This window comes from Mobula hypostoma, chromosome 15 (genome assembly GCF_963921235.1).
Source record: "Mobula hypostoma chromosome 15, sMobHyp1.1, whole genome shotgun sequence".
NCBI lineage: Eukaryota > Metazoa > Chordata > Chondrichthyes > Myliobatiformes > Myliobatidae > Mobula > Mobula hypostoma.
The window spans coordinates 58187090-58212696 of NC_086111.1; the positions used below are offsets into that span (position 1 = coordinate 58187090).

The 25607-nt window shown below is 41.4% G+C and overlaps 1 protein-coding gene across 2 annotated transcripts in view; it reads right to left on the reverse strand.

Moving 5' to 3' along the window:
• fbln2 (fibulin 2) overlaps positions 1-25607 on the reverse strand; it is a 259586-nt gene that overhangs the window by 225547 nt on the left and 8432 nt on the right. For both annotated transcript variants that reach the window (XM_063068129.1, XM_063068130.1), the window contains one exon: positions 24345-24461. In XM_063068129.1, coding sequence (XP_062924199.1) covers positions 24345-24461 — 117 coding nt within the window. The remainder of the gene's footprint in view (positions 1-24344; positions 24462-25607) is intronic.

Here is a 25607-nt window from a genome sequence, read left to right on the forward strand (position 1 = left end):
AAGCGTTCCACTAGTCCGTTCGACTGTGGGTGGTAGGCAGTTGTGTGGTGTAGCTGTGTTCCCAACAGGCTGGCACAGCCGCCCACAGGCTGGAGGTGAACTGGGCGCCCCTGTCGGAGGTAATGTGGGCCGGTACCCCAAAGCGAGCTACCCAGGTTGCAATCAGTGCTCGGGCGCAGGAATCGGCGGTGGTGTCGTTGAGCGGGACTGCCTCTGGCCACCTGGTGAACCGGTCTATCATAGTTAGGAGGTACCACGCTCCTCGTGACACTGGCAGGGGCCCCACGATATCCACATGGATGTGGTTGAACCTCCGGCGGGTGGGTTCGAACTGCTGCAGCGGGGCCTTGGTATGCCACTGCACCTTGGCTGTTTGGCACTGCATGCACGTTTTGGCCCATTCACTGACCTGTTTGCGAAGTCCGTGCCATGTGAACTTGCTGGAGACCATCCGGACGGTTGTCCTGATAGATGGGTGTGCCAAGCTGTGTATGGAGTTGAAAACTCGCAGCCGCCAGGCTGCCGGGACGATGGGGCGAGGTTGGACAGTAGCCACGTCACACAGGAGGGTCCTCTCACCTGGGCCTACGAGGAAGTCCTGCAGCTGCAAACCCGAGACTGCGGTCCTGTAGCTGGGCGTCTCGTCGTCTGCCTGCTGCACCTCCGCCAGTGCAGCGTAGTCCACCCCCTGGGACAGGGCCTGGATAGATGATCTGGAGAGTGTGTCCGCCATGACATCCTTTCCCGAGACATGCTGGATGTCCATCGTGTACTCGGAGATGTAGGACGGATGTCGCTGCTGGCGGGCAGACCAGGGATCGCACACCTTCATGAACGTGAAGGTTCAATGGTTTGTGGTCCGTGAAAGCAGTGAACAGCCTGCCTTCTAAGTACCTGAAATGCCGGATTGCCAGATATAGTGCCAACAGCTCCCAGTCGAAGGCACTGTACTTGAGTTCGGGTGGCCGTAGGTGCCTGCTGAAGAATGCCAGGGGTTGCCAGCGTCCCTCGATGAGTTGCTCCAGCACCCCACCAACTGCTGTGTTGGATGCGTCCACTGTGAGGGCGGTTGGAACGTCCGTTCTGGGGTGCACCAGCATTGCAGCGTCTGCCAAGGCTTCCTTGGCTTTAACGAAAGTGGTCACGGCCTCTTCGTCCCAAGTAATGTCCTTGTCTTTACCCGACATCAGGGTGAACAAAGGGCGCATGATACGGGCTGCTGAGGGGAGGAAGCGGTGGTAGAAGTTCACCATACCAACGAACTCCTGCAGGCCTTTGACTGTGTTGGGCCGAGCGAAGTGGCGGATCGCATCTACCTTAGCGGGCAGAGGTGTTGCCCCATCTTTGGTAATCCTGTGGCCCAGGAAGTCGATGGTGTCAAATCCGAACTGACATTTGGCTGGGTTGATCGTGAGGCCGAAATCACTCAGGCGGGAGTAGAGCTGGTGGAGGTGGGATAGATGCTCCTGACAACTACTGCTGGCTATGAGGATGTCGTCCAGATAGATAGATGCAAAGTCCAGGTCATGTCCCACCACATCCATTAGTCGCTGGGACGTCTGTGTGGTATTCTTCAGGCCGAACGGCATTCGGAGGAATTCGAACAGGCCAAACGGGGTGATGAGTGCTGTTCTGGGGATGTCTTCAGGGTGTACCGGGATTTGATGGTACCCCCGGACGAGATCTACTTTGTAAAAGATGCTTGTCCCATGCAGGTTTGCTGCAAAGTCCTGTATGTGTGGCACGGGGTACCAGTCTGGAGTTGTAGCCTCGTTCAGTCTGCGGTAGTCACCGCATGGTCTCCAGCCCCCAGTTGCTTTGGGCAGCATGTGCAAGGGCTGTCAGACCGCCGTACGATCCCCAATTCCTCCATCCTCTTGAACTCCTCCTTCAGCAGGCAGAGCTCGTCTGGGTGGAGCCTTCATGCGTGGGCATGGAGGGGTGGTCCCTGGGTCGGAATGTGGTGCTGTACTCCGTGTCTGGGCATGGCTGCCGTGAACTGCGGTGTCAGTACTGATGGGAAATCCACCAGGATTCTGGTGAATTCGTTGTCAGACAGCGTGATGGAGTCTAGGTGTGGGGCCGGCAACTTGGTTTCAGTCTGGAAAGTTCTTGGCATAGACCAGTCCTTTTCCTTGCAAGTCGACCAGCAGGCTGTGGGCACACAAGAAGTCTGCCCCAGGAGTGGTTGGGCCACGGTGGCCAGTATGAAGTCCCACGTGAACCGGCTGGCGCTGAACTGTAGCTGCACTGTGCAGGTGCCGTAGGTCCGAATCAAGCTGCCGTTTGCGGCCCTCAGAGTGGGTCCTGGCTCCCTGTTGCGAGTGTCATACCCCGTCGGGGGTAAGACACTGATTTCTGCTCCGGCGTCGACCAAGAAGCGGCGCCCCGACTGTTTGTCCCAGACATACAGGAGGCTGTCCTAGTGGCCAGCCGCCATAGCCATTAGTGGCGGCTGGCCCTGGCCTTTTCCGAGGAACTTGCAGGGTGGGCGACAACGGCAGGCTTCTGTGCCCCACCGCTGGTGGTGAAAACACCACTGTTCATTGGCCTCCTCACTCCTGCCTCTGGGTTGTGTGCGCTCCGTTGCCGGGCCTGGTCCGGCCTGCTGTTGGTCGCATGGCTTGGTAATCTGTTAATGGACGCCCCACTCTCCCTCTTGGCTTTCCACAGCATGCCTGCCCGGGCCGCCACCTTCCAGGGGTCACTGAAATCTGCGTCAGCCAGCAGCAGATGTATGTCCTCGGGCAGTTGTTCTAGGAACGCCTGCTCAAACATGAGGCAGGGCTTGTGTCCTTCAGCCAGGGCCAGCATCTCGTTCATTAATGCTGACGGCAGCCTGTCTCCCAAACCGTCCAGGCGCAGCAAGCGGGCACCTTGCTCACACCGTGAGAGGCCAAAGGTCCCTATGAGCAGCGCTTTGAATGCTGCATATTTGTCTTCTTCCGGGTGTGACTGTATGAAATCCTCAGCCTGGGCGTCTGTCTCCTGGTCAAGGGAGCTCATCACGTAATAGAAACGTGTGGAATCAGAAGATATCTGCCAAGTCTGAAACTGGGCTTCTGCTTGGTCAAACCACACGCGTGGTTGCAGCGTCCAGAAAGTTAGTAGTTTTAGCAAAACTGCGTGAACAGATGAAGAGTCGATTATCTTTGGTCCAAATCCCGTTTGGACCGTCAGGGTCACCAATGTAGCGACGTGCTACACACAGAGCTAGAAATAACGACACGCAGTCTGTAAGCTGCACTCGAGACTCGTTTACTCAAACTTCGCGGCACTGGCTTTTAAGAAGGTCCCTTCCAGCCCTCTCCGGGTGGAAATGATATCAGAGGTGCATTACAAAAGTCTCTCCCCGCACGCGGGCTATTTTGTGAGCCGGTTCAATTGTGTAGAAAGTGGGTGGCCACAGTATATTTAATACAATTGGCACGGTAGCGTGGTGGTTAGATGTTTACAGTGTCAGCAACCCATGTTCAATTCTGCCACTGTCGCAAGGAGTTTGTATGTTCTCCTCATGTCCACGTGGGTTTCCTCCAGGTGCTCTGGTTTCCTCCCACATTCCAGACACATATAGGTGTTAATTGATCACATGAATGTAATTAGTTGGTGCAGGCTCATGGGGCTTGTTACTATGCTATATTTCTAAAAAAAAAAGTCATATTTATTGTTTGCTTATTTTTCCCCTCCTCCAAGAGGACCACAACCTTGTTGTGGTTTGGAGACTTGCATATCTCAATGACCTGGAAAGCTATGGTGGCTGGAGTCAGGTCTTTATGCTTTGGCTCCTAGTCTGGCCTCTACCCTTTGACCATTTTGTCAGTCCCCCTGCCAAAAAGGTCAAAGGGTAGAAGCCAGACTAAAAATGGTCCAACAGTCCTCCAGGTTCGGGGGTTCAGCTCAGGACTAACAACCCTGACTGGTAAAACAGAACTATTATGGAAACAGCAATGAAGAATCCTTCTATGTCTGAGTTTGACACTATTCCTGAGTGTCCACCCTGCACTTGCATGACTGACAGTAGTGAAAACCAAGAGGAAGCTACTAAACTGATGAAGGAAGCCTTGAACACCGCCAGAGATGGTGAACCATTGTTGCCCTCAATGCCAGTGGTGTAATGGGCAAGTAAGTAGTTATTTTTCCTGTTATGAATCGCTTATTCTTTATTGTGTTTTCTGGAATAATATACAAAAGAATGATTTTCCCCCCAGACAGGAAAAATGGCCTGATAACTTCAGCCATTCTGACACAGTGAATGCACTTTGGTGAAAGACACAAGGGAAGTTTACACTAGGTCCAACTTATGCTTATCACCAATTTCCTAAACACAAAAATCCAGATTTTTCAAAAAGATCTTCTCACTTAGTGGTTGCATATTTTAAACATTTCCGTGTTCCCTATTAGAGTAATATTTTGATTACTTCAAAAGTAAACAGAGGCGATATATGGCAAAAAGAGGTGAAAATTAGAGGTAGTTAAAAAAAACTTACAAAATAAGACAAGTAATCCGACTCACAGATCAGAATGTCTAGCAAATGACTTTGTGCGTCATTTGCCAGACCTTCTGAAAGAGTTAAGGTAAATTGTAGAAATTACAGATTTTCATTAAATCATTGTGGAAAGAATGTAGACTTTTAATTTAAATGTGCTATTTGGAACTGAATTTACTGCTTTAATCAATTAAGTGAAATTACTATGAAAGTTAGAGCCAGAAAAAGATGTGTGCACATAATATGTAAGATTTTAAATGGTACAGTGTTAGTTGGGAGCTGCCAGCCTTTGCCCAAGTAACTGCCTCCAAGAACCGGGAGTTCCGTGCCAGAGCCTACACTTTTCTGGCCAAGTTCCACTGGTGATTTCCCAGTTGTGCTCCACCATTGGAATCTGCATTGAGTCCAATTGTAGAGCAACAGATTGCTGGAATCTTCTAGTGGATCTTGGAACAATTCTGATGGACTGGCCATTTGCATGTTCCTCAGTAACAAAGTTATAAAGAAATAAGATCAGCTCCCTTTCTGAAAACTTAATCACAAGGTTGGGTGAAATTAGAACTGGAGGTCATAGGTTAAGGGTAAAAGATGAAATATTTAAGAGGAACTTGAATGGGAGCTTCTTCACTCTGAGGGTGGTGTGAATATGGAATGAGCTACTAGCCGAAGTGGTGGATGTGGGTTTGATTGCAATATTAAAGAGAACTTTGGATAAATACATGAATAAGAGGAGTATGGAGAGCTATGGACCAGGTGTGGGTTGATTCTATTAGACTGAACAACAGTTTGGGACTCGATGGGTCGAAGAACCTGCTTTCATGCCGTAGTGCTCTACGACTGTATTACTATCATTGAAAAACTACAATATTGGTTAGCATGACCTACCACACAAAGTCATGATGACTATCCCTAATCAGACACTCTCTACTTAAATACACTATCACTTAGAATACCTTCCAATAACTTACCCACTACTGACGTCAGGCTCACTGGCCTATAATCTCCTGGCTTATTCATAGAGTCTTTGTTGAATAACAGAACAATATTAGCTATCCTCCAGTTCTCTGGCATCTCAAACGTGGCTAAAGACATTTTAAATTCTTCTGCTAGAGCCCCCTGTTATTTCTGCACTAACCTCTCAAAAGGTCTGAGGGGATACCTTATCAGGCCCCGACTACTTATCCACCCCAATTTGCTCAACACAGCAAGCACCTCCTCTCCTGTAATCCAGATACGGTCCATGACTTCACTTCTCTTTTGCCTCAGTTCCACTGACTCTGTGTCCATCTCCCCCATCTTTTTTCAGCTCCATGCATAGATGATCACTTTGATTTTCAAGAGGACCAATTTTGACCCTTGCTATCCTTCTCCTCTTAATATATCTGTAGAACCCCTTGGGATCCTCCTGCACCAATGTTTGCCGGAGCAACCTCATGCCTTCCTTTAGCTCTGCTGTTCATAGAAATTGCATGATATTGAAAGCAGGCATTAGACCCAACTTCTTAGGTTCCTCTTGCTTTTTCCATGTATAATGTCCAGGAAATCCATATTACAAGGCCTGGATCTCCATAAAATCAGGCCTTTATTGCTTTAGCAGAATAGTGCAAGATTCTATCCTTCTAAAGTTCATCCCTAGTTGACGGAGCTAAAACGCATTATACAATAGGATCAACACATTGCCTCTAAAATTCAGTCTGTTAGATTGAATGGGATGATTTCTGGAGACAGTAATGCTCTGTAAAGCATGGTTAAGGCTTTTGCCAGGGGATGAATTTCTCCATACACTGGCTTTATTGATTGATTGAAGCTGCACAATGAGTGAACCATTATGTGCCAAAGCTGCCAACACACTCAAATCTCATTTGGTTTCACATTTAATTATTTCAACCCCATTCACTGCTTATATAAATTGCCTTTTTAAAATTTATTTTGGACAAATTCCGTACCTGGCCTGCCAAGTGGTTGTCTCACTTTTCAGTACTGTTACCATTTCAGGCATGGAGAGGAAATGCAAAGGTTTGATTTGGCACATGTGCAGCACAAGATTAGGTTAAATTTGAACAATCTCTTTGTAATGCAATGAACCACTTAACTTCAAAATCAGCTTGAACCAATCATGTGCCTTGTCTAATATAACATTTCTCCTTCGCTGTAATCACCAACTGGGAGGAAGATGTAGGGTGCCCGCTGAAATCAGAATATCATTCAGTTGCTCCTGACAATTGGATAAGTGTCTATTGGTGTGTTGAAGATTGCTTTAGCTTATTCAAACACAATTCATTTCAGTTTTAGGTTTTGTCATTTTAAGCACGGCTCACTTAAATGTGTAGACTGTAAATACAACTTAGTTCCAGAATGGAACCTATTCCACCATCTCAGTTTCCTCATCTCCTTTACATATGCTCTGATGATGCCACCTTTCGTACTTGTACTCTTGATACAAATTCCTTTTGCTCAGATGTCATCATTTTCACAGTTGATAGTCATAGTCATACTTTATTGACCGCGGGGGAAATTGGTTTTCATTACAGTTGCACCATAAATAATTAAATAGTAATAAAACCATAAATAGTTAAATAGAAATATGTAAATTATGCCAGGAAATAAGTCCAGGACCAGCCTATTGGCTCAGGGTGTCTGACCCTCCAAGGGAGGAGTGGTAAAGTTTGATGGCCACAGGCAGGAATGACTTCCTATAACGCTCTGTGTTGCATCTCGGTGGAATGAGTCTCTGGCTGAATGTACTCCTGTGCCCAACCAGTCCATTATGTAGTGGATGGGAAGACATTGTCCAAGATGGCATGCAATTTGGACAGCATCCTCTTTTCAGACACCACTGTCAGAGAGTCCAGCTCCATCCCCACAACATCACTGGCCTTACAGATGAGTTTGTTGATTCTGTTGGTGTCTGCTACCCTCAGCCTGCTGCCCCAGCACACAACAGCAAACATGACCGCACTGGCCACCACAGACTCATAGAACATCCTCAGCATCGTCCAACAGATGTTAAAGGACCTCAGTCTCCTCAGGAAATAGAGACCGCTGACAAGTTCTTTGCTCATAACCCCTTAATTGTCTACATTTTATGTTCACAATTCAACTGTCTCCTAGACTCCAGACAGGAATGGAACAGGGAATCTTTCACCCCCTTCAATAACAGTTCACATGATCCCACCAGATCATAGGTGATGTAAAGTAACTGAGGGTCTGGAGGTGATAGATAACAGGATAATGATTCTTTTCTTTTTTTTTGTCTCCCTCACCCTCCCTCTCCTCCAAAAGGCTGTCAGCTTATTTGTGAGTGTGTGTGTCGAATAAAAAGACTACTTTTCCTATCTACCAACTGCGTCTGTCTGGTGACTTTGTTCACGTGATAACGCAACTCAAAGGGGAAGAGAATTAATACTGAAATGAGGAGAAGCAGCACATAAATAGCATGTGGTTGAATCTGCAATGTACTTCTTGCACACATGGTGGAAGCAGGCTCAATCTTCTATCAGTTTAATGTTTTATGCAGAACGAGATAATATATTCACTCTTTTCCATTATCTGTCATGTATCTCACATTATCAGATTTGTCAAATGCGAGTCCCTTTCATGAACCCTTGCCTATTCTATCTCTTAATTTTTAACACAAGTGATGTCCCATTATTTTCTCTTTTTGCCTTTTTGTTACTTCTTACACCATTTGTGAAGCGAGGCGCTACATTTCCTACCATTCAATTTGGCTGGTCCGTTCCAGAATCAAGAAAATTGCCAGATTGTAGTAGGGTACTAGACAATGGGGTGACCTGTTAGGGCACTCTTTGAGAGAAGGGTAGTGCAATCAGATGTGACCAGAATGAACATTAAGTTTTCCTGAATGCTATTGGTATCACTTTGCTTTGGAAACTGAAGTAGAAAACCTCAGTTTATTAAAGATCAACAACACGTAGCAAAGCAAACATAGCTGCTCCTCATTTAACGAAGGACACTTTTGATGGCATCATTTCTGGTTTATCTGCCACCCTTGTGCCTCTCACTGCCATTCTGGAGATGTGCAGCCCTTTCATCCCCCGTCTCTTCATTTCTTCTGCTGTTTGTTGTTTGTCTCTGATCCTGGAGACATGCATGCCTCTCCTCCTCTGTCTCTTCTTCTCTCATCTTTTTTCGTCCTGACTCTTTGATCCTGGAGTCGTGCGGCCCTGGCCTCATCTGATTCTTGTTCTCTCCCTCTCCTTGCCACTTCCCGACGACGTTTGGCATCATCTCTTGACCATAATGTCCCCCTTCCCTTTCCACGCAGCATAATTAGGCTGACCATTTTTTTTTACCCTAATGCTGGATAGAAGATACAAAACACTAACACTAAAAGATGCTGATTGTTCTTGATGATGTGGTTGGTGCTCTCCTAAATGGATGTGATATAGTCACCACTGCCCTTTGACTGCTGCAAAGGGTTTTATGGGTGTCTCAAAGTACGTCATTACGATAAGATTTAATTATCACTTATTGATGGGTGGCAGTTAGATCTGTCCCAATCGAGCACATGCTGATGGTGATGAGCAGAATGTGATCCCTCGAAATAGAGCTGCCCTGCCCTTTTGCTCCGGTAGGTGTCGCTGCTGAGGCTGGCCGTGTGCATGCGTCGGACTGTCGCGTCCCGATTTCCATGATGGCCGATCGGGTCACGGTGAAAGCCAGCCTGTTGATTTTTGGCGAATGAGCAATTTTATATGAATATATAACCCTGAACTTTGCCTGCATTCTGTAAGTTGGCACATTTTAATTCGATTTAGCCACAAAAAGTGCCACTGTAATGCACCATTTGCGCTAATTGGAGGTCACAAACAGACAGACAGACAGAGCATGAGAGTTTTAGTAGTACATAGATAAGCAGGAGGGAGGAATGAGCAGATGAAGGTTAATCCAGAGAAAACATTTTGTGAGGAAGGATGGGGGGAGGGGGGGCAGTTTGTAGATTAATGGATGCCATTCTGAAATGGGTGCAGGAGTAGAGGGACATAGTGGTGTACATGAAAAAAAAGTCACTGAAAATGGTAGAACAGGTTGAAATTAAATTTATTATCAAAGTATGTATGCAGTATACAACCCTGAGATTCATCTTCTCCCAGACAACCACGAAACAAAGAAATCTATGAAACCCGTTCAAAGGAAATCATCAACACCCAAACAACGAAAAAAAAAAGAACAAATCGCGCAGACAGCAAAAGAAAAATGAGTTTTAAAACACGGAATTTAAAACATCTAACTACAAAGTCATTGAAAGAGTTCAGGCATATTCTGCCCAGCTCAGTTCCGCCCAAACCGGTGCTGTGTCATTTGTCATCTTCACGGCGCAGACCTAGTCTACCCTGGACAAAAATCGCACAAAATAGCAGCAAAAAAAAAAGGAGTGACCAGAAACCAGAAACACATTATAACGTGAACTACAGAGTCCAATCCACAAGCCACATTGATTAAACCTTGCCCAAAACCCAGGACTCCAGCACCATCCTCTGGCTGCGTCAAACAAGATGGAGAGAGGGACCATTTGAACACTGCGACCTTCCTCCAAGAGCAACAGACAAGAGGGAGAGAGGCCGTCACACTCAGCCACCTTCCTCCGGTCACAGCGAGCGAGAGGATGCTGAACACTCACTTGCCTTCCGTTCTGGTCTCGATGACTTCAATCTTCCTCAATGCTTTAATCGGTGAAATCGGCAAAAAGTGGAGTCCATCTGCCTTACTAAGAAGTTGAGAAGCCTCATAGTAAGGCCCACATCGTCCCTGGCTTTATCAATAGAGGCACAGAGTATAAAAGCAAGAATGTGTCTAAAGCATCAGTCAATCTCAGCGAGAGGAATGTGTTCAATTCTGGTTGCTGCATTCTAAGAAGGATGTGAATGCTATAGAGGGATTACAGGAATGATTCCTGGAATGAGAGATTACAGTTACAAGGAAATAAAGCGGCTGGAGAGTTTTCATCATAAATGAAAAGGATGAGGAGAGAATTAACAGAAGTATAGTATTTAAAATAACACAAGGTCTAGAGAGAATACATAGCAGGATACTGTTACTTTCAGTGGAGAGGTCAAGGATTTAAGGTGACAGATACAAATCAAAGGGGAAGAGAAGAAATAACGAAATAAGGAAAAGTGGCATGTTAAGTAACGTGATTGGAATGCACCTCTTGTACGTTTGGTGGAAGCAGGCTCAATTGCAGCCTTCAAGTGAGAGCTGAATAAATGGCACAGAAGAATTTGCAACATCACGTGGAAGAGGGCAGTGAATGAAAGCAGAAGGTTGCTTTGTTAGAGAGATGAAGAGCTGAATAGTCTCTCTCTGTGCCATGATCTTTCAATCATTGTAGGTATCATGGATCTACCCGCATTCTTAGCAGCCACGTAGTACAGATCAGAGCATACTTCGCCATGTACTCAACCTGAGCCTGAGGCTCCGGAGGGTTCCTGTACTGTGGAAAACGTCCTGCCTCGTCCCTGTGCCGAAGACGCCGTGCCCCAGCGGCCTCAATGACTACAGACCAGTGGCATTGACCTCCCACATCACGAAGACCCTGGAGAGACTTGTTCAGGAGCTGCTCCAGCCTATGATCAGACCACACTTAGATCCCCTCCAGCTCGCCTACCAGCCCCGACTAGGAGTTGAGGATGCCATCGTCTACCTGCTGAACCGTGTCTACGCCCACCTGGACAAGCCAGCAAGCACTGTGAGGGTCATGTTTTTTGACTTCTCCAGTGTGTTTAACACCATCCACCCTGTTCTGCTGGAGGAGACGCTGACAGCGATGCAGGTGAATGCTTTCCTGGTATGATGGATTCTTGATTACCTGACTGGCAGACCACAGTACGTGTGCTTGCAACACTGTGTGTCTGACAGAGTGATCAGCAGCACTGGGGCTCCACAGGGGACTGTCTTGTCTCCCTTTCTCTTCACCATTTACACCTCGGACTTCAACTACTGCACAGAGTCTTGTCATCTTCAGAAGTTTTCTGATGACTCTGCCATAGTTGGATGCATCAGCAAGGAAGATGAGGCAGAGTACAGGGCTACGGTAGGAAACTTTGTCACATGGTGTGAGCAGAATTATCTGCAGCTTAATGTAAAAAAGACTAAGGAGCCGGAGGTAGACCTGAGGAGAGCTAAGGTACCGGTGACCCCTGTTTCCATCCAGGGGGTCAGTGTGGACATGGTGGAGGATTACAAATATCTGGGGATACGATTTGACAATAAACTGGACTGGTCAAAGAACACTGAGGCTGTCTACAAGAAGGGTCAGAGCCGTCTCTATTTCATGAGGAGACTGAGGTCCTTTAACATCTGCCGGACGATGCTGAGGATGTTCTACAAGTCTGTGGTGGCCAGTGTTATCATGTTTGCTGTTGTGTGCTGGGGCAACAGGCTGAGGGTAGCAGACACCAACAGAATCAACATACTCATTTGTAAGGCCAGTGATGTTGTGGGGGTGGAACTGGACTCTCTCACGGTGGTGTCTGAAAAGAGGATGCTGTCCAAGTTGCATGCCATCTTGGACAATGTCTCCCATCCACTACATAATGTACTGGGTGGGCACAGGAGTACATTCAGCCAGAGACTCGTTCCACCGTGATGCTGCATGGAGCATCATAGGAAGTCATTCCTGCCTGTGGCCATCAAACTTTACAACTCCTCCCTTGGAGGGTCAGACACCCTGAGCCAATAGGCTGGTCCTGGACTTATTTCATAATTTACTGACATAATTTACATATTACTATTTAACTATTTATGGTTCTATTACTATTTATTATTTATGGTGCAACTGTAACGAAAACCAATTTCCCCCCAGATCAATAAAGTATGACTATGACTATCTACTGGTTTTATTCTCCTTAATTTATCCAGTACATTTTGTTTAATTAATTTTATTTCTTTAACTTCCTTACTCTCAATAAAATCATTTGATTCCTTTGTCCTTTGGTGCAAGACCATAAAACATAAAAGCAGGATTATGCCACTTTGGCCATCGAGTCTGCTCTGCCATTTCATCATGACCGATCCAATTTTCCTCTCAGCCCCCAAACTCCTGCCTTCTCTCTGTATCCCTTCATGACCAATCAAGAATCTATCAACCTCTGCCTTAAATATTCAAAAGGACTTGACCTCCACAGCTGCGGTGACAACAAATTCCACAGATTCACCACTTTCTGGCTAAAGAAATTCCTCCTCATCTCCATTCTAAAAGACACCCCTCTATTCTGAGGCTGTGTCCTTTGGTCCTAGATACTCCTACCATAGGAAAAATCCTCTCCACATTCACTCTACCAAGGCATTTCATCATTCGATAGGTTTTAATTATGTCACCCCTCTTTGTGTACTTTGTGTCTTCTACATTGCTAGAAATTTTGTTCAAATACTGCAACCATTTTCCAATTTTCTTTTAGTACTTTTCTTGCCATTACTCCTGAAGGAGCCATACTTCTTGTTTTTCCCACCCCCTCATTTTCTTGACATAGGAGGTTATTCAGTTCATTCAGTCTTCACTGTACCTTGGAGCATTGCCATCAATCCCATTTCCCTGCATCACATTTTCACTCATGTTCTCATGCACTCCGAGCCAAGCCTCCTACTACCCACCTACACGATATGTTCATTTACAGCGGCGAATTAAACTACCGACCAGCACATCTGTGGAATGAAGGAAGCACGAGTACCTGGAGGAAACGCACAGGGAGAAGGTGCAGCTCAATGCCATCAGAGTCACTCAAACTGAGGAGCAGAATTACCTACTGCAGCAACATTTACATTTGCTGAACTTGTCCCTTTCATATGGAAGGGAGTGGAATTTCTTCCTACGGGGTTTTGCACTTTACATTTATATTCTAGTTCTGCTTGACAATATTATATAATTCTTTTACTCCACTTTGATCTTCTAACTCATTAGTTGGCCACGGATAGAGGACTGTTTCCATTCTCTTCCATTTCTCAATAGAATATACATCACTGAGAGATCTGAACTATTTCTCAAAGGCTTCCTATTGTCCGCTGGATGAACGTTGAACATCATTGAGCTCTGTTGCTCTTGAAGTCAATGTAAAACATGATCACGACTTTCCAGCGGGAGGCTCATGGAGTGAGCTGCATTTTGGCGTCGCTCCACACCCTTAATCTTTTTTACATGTAACCACTCTTACATACTTTACCTATACCTACACTAAAGGATTTATACTACAAATATATCATTGAACTTTGACTTTTACTTTCTGAAAATGCTTACAAGAGCACGAGAAGTTAAAAACGGAAAAGGCTCCGGCGGGAACGGAAAAAAAGATGGTGATCCTGAAGCATCAAAGGAAGCCCCACCAACTGCTGAAGCAAAGAAGAAACTTCTAGACGATACAGTTAATGGAAGACTTGCCGTAATTGAAGATGTGGTGAAAATGACTCAAGATGATCTTAAATCGTTCGGACGTGAAATCGATTAACAACAAATTAGAATCGCGGAACTAGACGAAGATGGCCGCAAAAGGGATCGAAAAATTGAAGCTCTTGGGAAAAAAAACTTAACTTCGGTAACTCAACAGTTGAAGCGTTATCAAGCTAAGACTATTGACCTTGAAAATCGCTCTCAACGACAGAATTTGTGAATAATCGGTTTTCCTGAAGATGTTGAGACAGGAGATCCTACTAAATAGTTTTCTAAATTGTTAGCGGATGTGTTTGGTCCAGGTATATTGGAGGAACCCCCACTGTTAGACCGCGCACAGCGTTCTTTATGTTTTAAACCGGCGAAACTGGCCAGACTGAGGCCAGTCATTGTTCGGTTTCATTATGTTCATGATAAGGAACAAGTGATTCCAGCTGCTCAGCAGAAAAGCATGATTAAGTTTCAAAGTTTTAAATTTTGAATTGTCAAAGATTACAGCCAAGAAGTATTGAAAAAATGGATGACTTTTAAACCACAGATGTCAGAATTTTATTGTCAGGGCTATAAAATAGCGTTACTGTTCCCAGCCTGTTTGAGAGTTGTTATGCCGTACAATTCTCATAGCTTGTTCAAAACTCCAACCGAAGCTTTAAGTTTTCTTGACAATCTGTCTCCCTCTGTTGAGGACTAACTAATGCGTTATTTTTTTTTCTCTCGCCTTTGATCTATTTTTCATTTCCTTTCTTTTTTTAAAAAAAGAAAATATTTAGTTTGTAAAATTAGAACTTTATATTCTGAGGGTTTTCTGCCTTGATCTCGCAGTGTAGGTACGCTTTATATTTTTAAATGATAGTATGCTTTTTTGTTAGTAATTTTGTATATCTCACTTTTAATATTTTTTCTTTTTGAGTGTTATATAGTTACAAGTTTAATACTTGTTTTCATTTTTTTTGAAATGTAACTGGAGAAGTATTATATTTTAAGATGGTGGATTGTTTTCTTCTTCCTAGAATTCTTCTTTTTTTCGCATTACTTCCAATCATTTATATATGAAAAACCAATAATATTAGCAGGCACTTGATCTTTTTTTTGATATGTGAGTAAGTAACTATTTTATGTTTGTAATTGCTGTATTCTTTTCCTTACCTTTATAGTAACTTTTTTTTCACTTTTTTGAATATGGGAGGTTTTTCTTATGATAAACATATTTCTTTTGGGTCGCCTTCTGGAAAGATGGGGTTAGAGTTAGCTGTAGATTTAGCTTTAGCCACTTTCTGGCTTTTTTCCGGGTTTTTGCGGGAGGAGGGTGGTATTTTTGTTCTTTTTTTTTAATTTGCTTTTACTTTTTAAACGGGCTGACCTGAAACTACCAAAATGTCAGAAATTTCGTAACTTCCAGTTCCTCTTTGGACCTTTTTACCTCTTCTGGGGTCACAAGTTTGTACTCTGCTTAACCCTTTACATACCTTATGCTCGAGTTCAGTACGATGGATAAGATTATTAATTTGGTTTCTTGGAATACAAATGGCTTAAACAACCCAATTAAACGGAAGAAAAAATATAAAGTATTCCATAGGATGAATGCTCACATTTATCTTTGTACAAGAAACTCATGCCTGGAAAGAGAATAATTAGCATTTTTTTTAGGTTCTGGAAAGCTTAACAGCACCACTCGAATTCACAGGCCAAAGTTAAAGGATTTTCTATTTTTATAGATTCGTCAATTTCATTTTTGCACCATGAGACAGTTTCAGACCTGAATTGGCAGATTTTTATTAATTACTGGTTTGTTATTTAACAAAAAAGTTGTCATGCTTAATGTTTATGCCCCAAATGTTGACTGTCCTGATTTTTTTAAACAATCTCTTTACATCTCTTCCTAATTTAAATGATATTTTGATTATGGGTGGAGATTTCAACTGTTGTTTAAATCCTTTGATGGATAGATCCATGTCCAGTCAAGTATTTCCGAATAAATCGGCTACCCTTATTAACTCTTTTATGACTGACTCTGGAATCTTAGAAATTGGAGATTCTTGCATCCAAATGAGAAAGAATTCTCATTTTTTCCACATGTATATCATCACTATTCAAGAATTGATTATTTTCTTATTGATTCTTGATTAATTCCACTTGTTACTGGTTGTAAATATGATTCCATTGCTGTTTCTGATCATGCGCCGTTGAAACTATCTATTAATACAAGGGATACATCTACTAGTTCTAGACAATGGCGATTTAATACCACTTTGCTTCAAGATTCAGATTTTGTCAAGTTTATTGAGGAACAGATTAATTTAGCAAATTCTACAGAGAATATTTCCAGTGGGACACTATGGGATACTTTTAAAGCATATATTCGTGGACAAATTATTTCATATACTGCTGGATTAAAAAAGCGAACTAATAATGAAATACTTAAACTGGTTAACAAGATTAAAGAAATTGACAAGAAGTATTCTATAGCCCCTAATCAGGAGCTTTACAAACAGAGAGTTGAACTTCAAATGGAACATAATCTATTATTATCATCTTCGATTGAAAGTCATTTAACCAAAACTAAGAGTCAATTCTATATACATGGTGATAAGACTGGGAAACTATTGGCTAATTAATTGAAATCGGCCTCGGTTAAGCGACAGATTGTTAAGATTTGTAAATAAGATGGCACTTTGACGGTTGACCATGATGAGATAAATAAATCCTTTCAAGAATTCTATACCTCCTTGTATCAATCAGAATTTCCTGATGACTCCACTATAATGCATGAATTTTTAAATAAATTGAATATTCCAAAATTATCATCTAATGAACGTTTAAAACTAGACGTACCTATTACGGTAGAGGAAACAAAAAATGCTATTTTTTCGATGAACTCAGGTAAAGCACCTGGCCCAGACGGATATACAGTAGAATTTTTTAAATTTTTCTCTACTACACTGACTCCTTGACTATGTAGAATTTTTAGGGATGCAGTATCTATAGGTAAATTACCACAATCTTTTTATCGAGCTTCTATTACCCTAATTCTTAAAAAAGATAAGGATCCTACTGAATGTGCATCTTATAGGCCTATTTCTTTGTTGAATGTGGATTCTAAGATTTTTTTCTAAAATAGTGGCAATGAGATTGGAGAATGTATTACCTCAAATTATTTCTGCTGATCAGACTAGATTTATTAAAAACCATCACTCTTTTTTAATATTAGGAGATTAATGAATATTGTTTATACTCCTTCACCCAGAATTCCAGAATGTGTTATTTGATTGGACACTGAGAAAGCCTTTGACAGAGCAGAATGGACATATTTATTTAATACCCTTGAGAAATTTAATTTTAGTCCAATATTTATATCTTGGATTAAACTGATATATCTTACTCCTTTGGCTCCGGCATTTACTAATAATCAAAGATCTCCCCTTTTTCATCTATTCCATGGTACTAGACAGGGCTGCCCTCTTAGTCCACTACTATTCGATATTGCCTTGGAACCGCTAGCTATTGCTATTCGTGACCCCCCCGAATATATTTGGCATTACCCATGGAAATGAGACTCATAAACTATCACTATATGCAGATGATTTACTATTGTATATTTCTAACCTGGGGAAATCTATTCCGGCAGTATTAACTTTGCTCGCTCAGTTTAGTAGTTTTACTGGTTATAAACTGAATCCAGGTAAGAGTGAACTTTTTCCACTAAATATGCAGATTCCTAGTTATAGATGTTCTCCATTCAGAGTGACTCCTGACTATTTTACTTATTTGGGAGTTAAAATTACTAAGAGACATAAGGATCTATTCAAGTTCAACCTTTTACCGTTAATTAATCAGGTTAAGCAACTGATTACTAAGTGCTCCCCACTGTCTCTATCACTGATTAGCCGAATTAATGCTATTAAAATGATTATTTTACTCAAATTTTTATATTTATTTCAAACAATACCAATTTTTATTCCTAAATCCTTTTTTGACACTATTGATTCCAAAATTTCCTCTTATATATGGCAGAACAAAAATCCCAGATTAAGTAAAAAAAATACTTACAGAAGTCCAAGAAAGATAGTGGTTTAGCACTGCCTAACCTAAGGTTTTAGTAGTGGGCAATTAATATTCGATATTTAATATTTTGGACATAAGATTGGAATATAATTCCAAGCCCATATTGGGTAAACCTTGAAGGCTACTCTGTACAAGGGTTCTCTTTAGCTTCCATTTTAGGAACTTCACTTCCTTTTGTACTATCTAAATTGAATAAACAAATGGTTAATCCAATAGTTAAATATACGTTGTGAATATGGTTTCAATTTCGTAAATTATCAAGACCTATTATGTCTAATTTTTTTTCCAACCCTCGGTTATGGACCAAGCCTTTTTGATGTGGAAAACGAAAGGTATAACATGTTTTCGTGACTTATTTCTGGATAACTGTTTCATGTCCTTTGAACAGTTATCTAAGAAATCTGATTTGCCTAGATCCCATTTTTTTAGATATTTACAAATAAGAAATTTTTTAAATACTATGTTGCCTACCTTTCTGACCTCATGCCCTACTGATATTATCGATAAAATTTTAGGTTTAAATCCTCTTCAGAAGGGATTAATAGCATCTATCTATGATATAATTATGAAATTACAGCCAGATATATCTGATAAAATTAAAAATGAATGGAAAAGGGAACTTTAACTTTGCCTACCTATAGAGAAATGGGATAAAATCTTTCATTAGGTCAGTACTTCCTCTACTATGTGCTAAACATACATTAATATAATTTAAGGTAGTGCATAGAGCCCATATGTCTAGAAATAAATTAGCCCGTTTTTATTCCCATATAAACCCTATTTGTGACAGATGGTACTCTGAGGTGGCTTCTCTAACTCATATGTTTTGGTCCTGTCCTCTTTTGGAAAAATATTGGAAAGATATTTTTGATAAGATCTCAACAGTTCTGTGTTTTGATTTACAACCCCATCCTATTACGGCAATTTTTGGATTGTCAGTGGTAGAACATAGACCTTTATCTTCTTCAGCCTGTCGGATGATTGCATTTGTTACTTTAATGGCCAGAAGATCTATTTTATTGAACTGGAAGGAGACCAATCCTCCTACTACATTCCAATGGTTTTCCCAAACTTTATTATGTTTAAATTTAGAAAAAATTAGAAGTGATATTTTTGATCCTTTGGTTAAATTTGAAGAGACTTGGAAACCATTTATTCAACACTTTCATATGACATAGTTTGACCTTTCTGAATCCTTCGTATTAACTTAAAATATATGAATAGAGGAGCGGAGTTGACGACATTACTGAACCTGTTCGATTTAAGATATTGGTCAAGCCTTGTTTTGTTCCATTTGCTTTTTTGGGTTTAGTATTTAGTTCTTTTTTTTGTTTTTTTGGGGGGGGGTTTCTTTGGGTTTTTTTCTCTTTTTATTTCTTTTTTTCTATGATTAATTACATCGTGAGTTTGGAAGTCTACTATCCCTGTGTTATCTGAATTTTTTTCTGTATATGTTTATTAACAATAAGATTATTTCATTCTCTTCGTATCAACATTGTTATTTTGTTTATAATCTTGGAAAAATTAATAGAAAGCTTTTTTAAAAAAAAACATGACCACAATATGATCACGTCAACTTGAAGGCTCTTATTCTTTGAGATTAGCAATTATCCCTAACTTGTTACTCTAGGCAGGTTTTAGCATAACCTGTATTGAATTGGCAGTCTGAAATAAAGTAGTGAATGCATTTAATGGACACATATTACAAATTATGAGAATGGGGTTGAGAGGGATAATATCTCAACCATGGAATGGCAGAGCAGACTCGATGGGCCAAACAGCCTAATTCTGCTCCTATGTCTTATGGTCTTACAACTTCCAATTTCATTTTCTCACTCTATATGCTCCCTTTGATGCGTTCTTCTTAAATCTTGATTAGTATTTCCTCTGTTGTATTTGCTACTGAGGGCCAATAAACATCTGGTCCTATAATCTTGTATCTGTCGTGTCCTATTACCAATGTTCTCTCCAATTTCTACTGACCAATGTACACAAAAATCTTGTGCTGTGCAATCTTTTACCCATTGACAACAACATGTGCGCCTTGAATTTTTAAGTGGAAGTAAATCTGAAGCTTTTCTAAGGAGAATAAGCCATTCCACTTCAGATGAACTAGCAGTTCCTTTGCACTTCACACCTTTTGCTTCTTTGGAATTCGACATAGTGAATCAATAATTTCTTCAACAAAAAAAACAGTATAAATAAGCCGATTCTAAAATTTGCGACAAATCATTGCAAACTCCACGTTGTCAAAACTGTCCTCATCAGGAACTGGAAAAGGAAATGTGATTGTGTACAATCGTGAAATATACTTACCAGCGAGGTAGAGGGTAACAACCTTTTGTGCATTGTTCAAATTCCTTTGTGTGCTAGTAGCAAAAGATGTGACGTGTGCACACGCACACACCTTAGAGGGAACATTACCTAAAACCCTGTATTTATCTGGTGCCATAACTTTCAGAGTTGCATAAAATTCTTTCAAGGAGATCAGCATTAGGAATATTATGTCTCTTGTATCTCTGATGAGTTCAACAGCCTTTCCCAATAAGCCCCCCGCCCCCCCAGTGTTAAGAGTAGACACAAGCTGATTTGGAGGCCTGTGACCACAGCACCTTGCACAGAGCTGTACATTATAGAAATGCAGTGATCTCTGTCAGCAACACTTGAGGACAAAAGTGAAGTTCAGACTGAGGAGCCTGGCAGAGGCTACGGACAAAACATTGATGTCTCAGGGTCCCTTTAATTAACTTCTCTTTCCTGACCTTCTGGATGCGAGTGAAATTGCAGGCTAAAGGTCACATCTTTAGCAGCCAATTTCTGTCAGTAAACACAGAAATAGCTCTGTGTACCTACTAGATGACATCATTACATGTTGGTCTGATGCTGAGCTAAGCTGAATCACTCCCAGAAGTCCCCTGGCCCAATTTCCCCAATTGTTATTAACCAGCTCAGAAATTATCAGCAAGCACAACAAAACACGGGTGAGACTGCTTTGATTCACAAATCATAAACAAATAGAACATATACATCCATCCATTTGCTAAGCAAATGAATTCAAGTGCTTATTAGCAATCAGAAAATAGGACGCATTATTTTGCCACCAGCAGGGATTCTGTAGAAACTGAATTGAGAAAGCAAAATAATTTCTTACTGAGCATCATTCCCTGCCCATTGCTTCACCATTAAATGGATATTTGATAGACAATCCCTTAGAAAGAGGAGACCAAACACGCAATGATGTAAATGGACTACATCACTCTGCTGAGATAATGACATTCCTCTTTCGGACAGTTTGGCACACTGCTGAATGTACCAGCTGCAAATCTGCTTTATTTCACACCTGGAATCATGTAGAAAGTTCAAAAACTCAAAATAAATTTATTACCGAAGTACAAACTTTTGTAATATCAGAAATGATTTGAGGAAACCCTAATTTATCAAGTCAGGAAATACTTTGAATGAGGCTGGAAAACATAAAACTACAGATGTGTGAATCTGAAGTAAGCAAAAAAATGCTGGAAGAACTCAGCCAGTCAAGCAGCATCTGTGGAAAGAGAAGCCAGTTAAACACTGGTCAGAGGCCCTTCTTCAGAACTGGGGGCCAATGAAAGCAAGCTTTGGTCAGAACCTCATTAAAAGCAAAGAGGGAAACTTAAACCAATGAAGGTGAACAGTGTGAAAGAGACTGTGTGAAATATCCCAAAGAGAGCGGAGCAGGGATTCTTTGTGGAGAAGTGACCCCGGTTCTGAAGAAGGGCCCCCAACTTGTAACATTAACCAGTTTTTCTTTCCACAGATGCTTTCTGACTGGCAGAATTCTTCCAGCATTTCTATATTTGTTTCAAATAAGGCGACTGGAAATCCACTGTCACATTACTGTCTCCAAAGATTTTTTCATCACATCCAAATGCCCTCCAGAGCATTTTGTATATTAGATGCCAAACAGAAGCTGTGGCCAGAAATAGGCCCCACAAACCTATGTAGTTAACTTATCAGAAAGTCAGTTAATATTTACAGCATTGCCAAGCTGAAAATATTCTAAGAGTACAAATGAAATATTCAAATTGGCGTAAGGCCGAGACTTTTCCTCTGATAATTTGGAAACAGCTCTCACTCCTCCTCAGCATTTTTCCAATGATATACTTATGTTAACATTAAAGCTGTGGTATTAAAATTTATATTCCCTTTGAGAAATTATTTATATACTAATTTTTCAGCAAAGCTAGAGATGGCTGCAGGGACAGCAAATATAAGGAACAAAATGCCAGTTCTGAAGGCTGAATCTATTATAAAAGTAAAAGCCAGTGTTAGGGCATATTCTGGTTTAAGGGTAAATAGCAAATATCAACTGCAGCAACCAATTTTCAGACCAGAATATATATTGTAGATTAAATTTAAAATGCAGCTCAGATCAGTAAATTGCAGACCCAGAAACAGCCACTTAAACTGATGTATGTCTGCATATGCATGAATGCAATCGACACTCCACTGCATGAATAGAACTCAGACGACAGCACTTAGAGCAAACTGTAGACCAGAAGACATTTGACTGAGATGTCTGCACAGGCATGAATGCAATCAACATCCCATTGCATGAATACAATAGTATTTGACCTTATTTTGGGTGTGCTGACGGGATGAATTCAGAACTACAGAAATTGTCCTGATACCTTTGTTCTTTAACATATAAAATGCTGTAATGTAGGGTTGGGGTGTCTCTTTCTCTCTCCCCCCTCCCCCATACAGCCTCTCTCGCTCTCTCTTCTCTAGAGGGACTCCAAAAAGCTGTCAGCTTGTATACAGTATGCACCTCTCAAATAAAAGACTACTTTATATCTACCAGCTGTGTCTCTCCAGTGACTTTGTTCACATTACTACACCAGTAATTAACAAAGAAGTCATCAGTGATACTCCTCCCACATGAGTGAAATAGAGAGTTCACATGATGACTGGTTGAACCAAAGAATGCACATTCACAAATAAGAACAACATTCTCATGCAGCTCTGGGTCAAAAGGGTGAATTTACTACTGCTGCAAGGGATTTCACAAACGAAGGGTTTTTGGCAGGCGTCTTTTGGATCCTTTATCGATGCTCGACTAACAGTATGAGAAACAAGATGGAAAAAGAATAGCTGAAGCAAAATTGTCTCACCCACAAAGAATGACATCTGCTCATCTGCGTTATTTTCAAAAACGTTACCACATATAAACAGAGCCCACTAAATTCACTCAAAGGACTGAAACACAACTGCACACAATTTCCTTCATCAGCGCTCTAAGCGGGCAGCTCTAAACTGGTTTTATTGTAATCTCCTGTGCTTCCCAGATCAGAAGCAAAGAAGGAAGAAAGAATAAAGAACTTGCTTTTATGCAATGCCTCTCTGGATTTCAGAGCATCTGAGGGCATGCTGCAGCCAAGTGGAATGTAATTTTGTGTAAACATTACAACAGTGGTATTGTAATGTACAGAAAAGCACCACACTTCAAAACACGACCTTATCTCTAAAGTATTCTATGATGTTCTGAGGTCCTGAAAGACAGCACATAAATGCTGGACTTTCCTTTGATACAGGCACAGTGCCAGCATGATTAAAATCATAGGGTTGATAAGCTTTGGACTGAAGAAAAACACGGCATGTCACAGGATGCTAGACCATTGTGGAGAGTTCCCCTCAGAGCTCCTTTTCAAAGTAAGCACATCAGAAAATAACCCCTTACAAAACAATTATGCCAATAAGCACAAGTGAACATTTCATTTCTTTTCTCTCAATCAAAAAGACCAAAGTATTGAGATCAAAGGAGTTCTAAAGATTTTCTGCTCTGTTGTGTGAGCAGTGAGCAAGACTTTCATGGTCATTTTGTCCCCACACACAAGTCAGCAAACCTCAAATACATTTTTATTCAATTGTTAATTCTTTGGCAGAATACTGAGTATTTTTGCCCATTCTACTTGTTCCTGTGTTTAATAGACCTGATGGAGACGTGGCAAGATTAAATTACATAAGACTCAGGAAATGACTGAAATAACAAGAAACGTGAAGCACAGTAAAATCAGCAGCTGTATTGATTTCTTTGTCAGAGGCAATCAAAAAGTCTTTCAATGGTTACTATATTGCAAAATGCCCTTTCAGTGCACTCTATTGTGGCATTTAAAATAATTGGTTAAATATGAAAAAAAAACATCTCTTCACACAACATCAAGGGACAGCACATTTCTCATTTGAGCTTTCATCTAACATTTAAGTGAGCTGCGGAATCTGAAAGGACAATACACCTCCTTACTCTAATAGACCCGCAAACTTCAAGAGGCTGGCCAAGCCACATGTAGTTAGTTTTATTTGGTAATTTAGGTTTGCCGCTTGAGGCTGTCATAATTAATCTGAGTACTGACCTGTTGGAGGATTTACACCTTCACTTGTTCTGGGCAGGGAAGCCTCACTGGTGAGCGATGGATCACTAGGACGAATAGTCTGTACAAGCTGGTAACTGATATTATGCCTTCCATTTCCTTCCAGATGGAAACATTTTTATTAGATTTCAAAGTGAATTTTGCATGTATGTGCACAATCAATGTTAACTGAACCATATACAGCATAATGAACACATACCAAATCCACAAATTATTGCAATATTTTTCTGCCTGCAATCAAAGATTTTTGTGCACTATGTAAAGAATATTTTTTAAAGTTCATTTCAGTATTAGCATCTTCACTAAATATATAATTCATCAGATAGATAATAAAGTATTTCACTGAAATTGGCACTCCTTGTAATTAAAATGAAACTTGCCCATTTTATTATCACATTCTTGTTGTAAAGAGCTGGGAAGTCGATTGGTGAAAGAGATACAGGGCTAGAGAGGGATGAATCTAATAGGAAGGACAGAAGGCCATGGAAGAAAAAGGGAGGAGGAGCACAGGATGGAGGTGTTGGACAGGCAAGGAGATAAGGGGAGAGAGCTCTTTACTTCATCCCTCCCTCTCCCAGTTTCACCTATCACCTTGCGTTTCTCTCTCCCCTCCCCCCACCTTTTAAATCTACTCATCTTTCTTTTCTCCAGTCCTGCTGAAGGGACTTGGCCCGAAACGTTGACCATACCTTTCTCCACAGATGCTGCCTTACCTGCTGAGTTCCTCCAGCATTGTTTGTGTGTTGCTACAAACTGGTGAGGGTGCCTGAGATGCAAAATTATGTTCAGGTAAAAACTAATATTTGATAAACACAAACAATGCCTCCGTCTTGCAGTGTAACTCAAGGGTTTGCACAACCCTGCCTGCACAATCAACATTGTATTTCTAAATAAATAAATTTGTGTTGTGGTGGGAAGTTCAGGTACTTGTAAGCTATTCGAACTATGAAAATATTGGACTCTGCTATAGGAGGTGGGATATTCTTTCAAACGCCATACAGGGCCAAAATTTACTCCAAGTAAATCTCTGGCATGAAAGCATTATTTTTATTGAAAAGGATTGTGATTTCCTCATTTAATTATTTCTATATAAAGTAACCTGAAAATTCCTGTTTTCATTTTTAATAAGATTGTTTAGATATTCCAATTTCTGCTTTGATCTGACGTGGGTGTTCAAACTCCATTTCATTATCTGCAAAATTAAATTATTACTTTAATTAAGAAATTTGGTTCTTACTTCTTTGT